This window comes from Ricinus communis, chromosome 8 (assembly GCF_019578655.1).
Source record: "Ricinus communis isolate WT05 ecotype wild-type chromosome 8, ASM1957865v1, whole genome shotgun sequence".
In the NCBI taxonomy this organism is placed as follows: Eukaryota; Viridiplantae; Streptophyta; class Magnoliopsida; order Malpighiales; family Euphorbiaceae; genus Ricinus; species Ricinus communis.
This window is the reverse complement of record NC_063263.1, coordinates 18,119,678-18,123,431: the sequence shown is the minus strand read 5'-3', so window position 1 is coordinate 18,123,431 and position 3,754 is coordinate 18,119,678. Positions and strand designations below refer to the sequence as shown.

General features: G+C 27.2%; 1 protein-coding gene across 1 annotated transcript; it reads left to right on the top strand.

Annotated features, from left to right (window-relative positions):
* Positions 1 to 962: 962 nt before the first annotated feature.
* Positions 963 to 2,051, top strand: LOC8276093 (cyclin-dependent protein kinase inhibitor SMR3). The gene has a single exon (XM_002533540.4). It carries the CDS (start codon positions 1,412 to 1,414, stop codon positions 1,970 to 1,972), a length of 561 nt encoding a protein of 186 aa, XP_002533586.2. The 5' UTR covers positions 963 to 1,411; the 3' UTR covers positions 1,973 to 2,051.
* The last annotated feature ends 1,703 nt before the right edge of the window (positions 2,052 to 3,754 follow it).

The following is a 3,754-nucleotide window of genomic DNA, read 5'->3' as shown; positions in this document are numbered from 1 at the left end:
TCTTTTATATATATATATATATATATATATTTATTTGGATGTTCTTATGAAGAGAAATTGAAGGTAATGAACGTGATATCGTGAGAAATAAAGAGGTGGCAAATAGATTAACATGCACGTTAACATCAGATGGTTAGTCTGTAGTAAACCACGTGAAAAGATGCATCAAAGTGTGTAGAAATCAGAAGAAAAAGAGATTGGCTTTTGCTTAAACCGGATTTTCTTCCTTTATTTATTTATTTATTTTTATTTTTTTTATAGTACTTGTCATTGTTAATTTATTGGCTGACCCAGACGACCGAAAGAGACTTTTCAGCTCCCTTAATTTTAGAGCGAAACCTTTCTTTCTTCCTTTTTCCCTTTTTTTCCTTTAACAATCAATTATTTTGTGAGGTGGTTAATTTTTAAGTGAAAAAATTTAAAATTATTGTTTGACAACTAAAAAGTAATCTAAATCTTTAGATCTTAAAAGAAAATTTATCTTTTAAAATTTGAATTTCTCACTTAGGATATTAATAAATTTTAAAAAATGATAAGAGTTTTATTTTTTATTTTTTATTTTAATATTATTTCAAAAATAGTTCTTAATTTCTTAAATAAGAATATACTATTTTGTTATGTTGAATTTAAATAATAAAATTTATAAATTTTAAATTTATAGATTCTAGCTAAATTTATAAATCTTAGGATTTTTTAACTCAAAGAAGGCCTTAGTTATTTATAAAATTATAAATTTACATCAGTTTTTTATTAATTCAAATATAGAATATTTATGATATAAATAACGACAGTTAGATCTATTACATCAAAAATAGCCAAGAAATTCAAATAAATTAATATAAAATAAGAGTTTAGAGATTTAAAAAAAAAATTGAATTGAGAGAAAGAAAAGGACAAGAGATGTGAATATATGTTGCCTATTTGTTGCATTGGATCCTTCGCCCAAGTGGGTTTGGTTCAAAACACTCCCTACATTCTCTCTCTCTCTCTCTCTCTCTCTCTCTCTCTCACAGAAAGATAAAAAAGAAAGAAAAACTTCCATAGCTAAAATCCAAGAGAGAAGCTTAAAGAAAGCTACTTCATTTCTATACATCAACCATTTCTTTCTCTTTCTCTTTCTTTTTCTCTTTCTCTTTTATTATCTTATCCTTCCATCCCTAATGAGTCTCTTAGATATAGAGCAGCAGCAGTAGTCTTTATTACTTCTTTCTTGTTTTCTTTTGTTTTGTTTGTTCATATCCTTCTTCCTATACAATAATTTCCTGTCTTCTTGATCCTATAATACAAAGCCTAAGAATTAATATGGCTTTTTAGGTTCCTTTTTCTTGGTTCTTGTACTTTGTTTGTTTGCGTTGGTTTCTCTCTTGTGATAATTGAACTTTCTTTTTTTCTTTTTGGATAAATTATCTTCATGTTTTCCCAATTGAATTCTTTTTCATTCATGGGGGTATCGAATTCTGAGATGTTATTATCTGAGAAGGATCTGAGTTCTATGGAATTCAATTTCCTTGTAAGACCCGCATTAAAATTTGAAGATGAGTGTGATATTGCACCTTTACAAATCAGTAGTGATCCCGACGACCTTCCTGAAGAAGACGAAGAAGAAGAAGTGCAAGAACATCAAGAAGATAAATGCAAGTTGTTGATTTCCACTTTGAAAATAAAATTGCCATCTTTAGGAGAATTCAAGATTCAAGAACAAGAACAAGAACAACAAGATCTTGATGATGGATGCAAGACTCCTACATCTTTGAATCACAAAATTCCGACGCTTCTTCCATGTCCACCTGCACCAAGAAAACCTAAATCCCTTCCATCAAATAAAAGAAAATCCCCGGCTCGTCGAAGAGTTCTTCTTGATCTATCCAACGAGATTGAATCTTTATTCCCTCCAGCTCTCCGTGCTGATCTCGGTGCAAAGATTAAGAAAGTTAGACAAGAAAATGACACCAAATGTGAGGGTACTAATTAATCAAATATCTATATCTATATATATATATTAATATATATATCTGTATCTTTATTATATGATGTTAATTAAGTTATAGTCATGTCTCTTCTTTTTCATTTATTTTTCTGATTGCAGCAAAAATCTCCTCAAAACACAAAAAATGGTGTCTTATCTGGCTAATGATAATATCATCTTGTTCATAATTTCCAATTTTCTTTTTCTTTAACCAGTAGTGATGACATATAATGTTGCTAACTTGCTTATTCTGGTTCAGAAATTCTTCTGCTGGAGGGTAAATATTGGTTCTTGCATTTGGCCATATACAGTATAAAAACACAAAACAGATCTGAAATCTGTAACTTTAGCATTATATGCAAAAAAAATCAAAATGTAAGTACAGAAAATGATAGATTTTATTTTTTTTTACTTATAGGATTCCTCCATTAATGGACCCCATCAAAGGCAAATTATGTTGTTTTCTTGAAGATAGACTTTGAGTTCCAAGTTTGATGAACCGATAAATATTTTTTCAAGAAATGGCGTTATGAACTGCATTGACTAATTTATTTATTTTTTTAAATCATTTTTTATCTTTCGGATTTTTTTTTTGTTTCAATGGCAAGAAACGAAATGATTTTTCATTGACCTTTTCTTTGGTTCCTAAAGAAAAACAAACATTCTCTAATGGTTTTTGGCAGTGGGGTAATGAGTAAATCCAAGTGGGATATTCCCCTCAAAAGTTAAGAGTGTCCCTAACTTCAAGGTAATTTCCTTTTGCCCTCTCGTGCCTCAAAAATCACACTACCCGTCGGTTATATAACGTCCAGTCGCAGCAACCTTTTTCTCTTTCTTTCTCTCTGCCAACAATACTGGTAGATGATTACCACAAAACGTCCATTTCCAGCAAACTGTTTCTTAACAGAGATAATGGAAAAATAAAAGATCTTATTTAGGTACTGAAGAGAGAGAGAGAGAGAGAGAGAGAGAGAGAGAGTTTGAACTTAGAGATGGCAGTGGCAGTGACAGTGGCAGTGGGGTGAGAAGAGGTGCTTTTTTCATTCATTTATCGCTATTTGTATGTATATCTATTTAATATTCTACTACCTATACTTACTGGTTATTGTTATCCATCTACATCCAGTTATTATGTTGTATTTTTATAATTTAAAAGTAAAATACAATTATATAAAGGTAAATTTTAGAGTGCCGTAATTTACAGTAATTTTTAATATATTTTATATATTTATTTAAAAAATTATAAAATTTATATCAAATAATACATAAATCTTATATAAAATTACATTTAAAATTTTTTTATATAAATTTCTCAAAAATAATTTTTTACATAAGATAATTTAAATTTTAAATTTCTTTATTCAATAAACATATAAAAATATTAAAAATCACAATAAATTACGGCATCCAACAATAATATTATCTTCAGTAATAGGTCAAACAGGTTAACATGTAGTTAAATAAAAAATATGGATAAGTCCTATATATATATATAATAGAACTTATCTATTTAATTTAAACTAAATTTAAATATTTAAATATTTTTATTTAATTTTGTTAAAACATATAAGTGTTCTTTACTAATAAAGTTTCTTAATCTTTTATTAACTTTTTTTCATAAAATAGTATCTAATATTATATTGGATAATATTTTAAATAAATCAAAATATTTACATAAAATCTAATATCACACTCATTTAATGAATAACAATTATTTTTTCTAAAATTATTATTTAATATAATTTTACCATTAAATATTAATAGTTTAATATTATATATGTCATATTA

Coding starts and splice junctions, on each gene's coding strand:
- LOC8276093 (XM_002533540.4), top strand. CDS start 1,412: ATGTTTTCCCAATTGAATTCTTTTTCATTCATGGGGGTATCGAATTCT.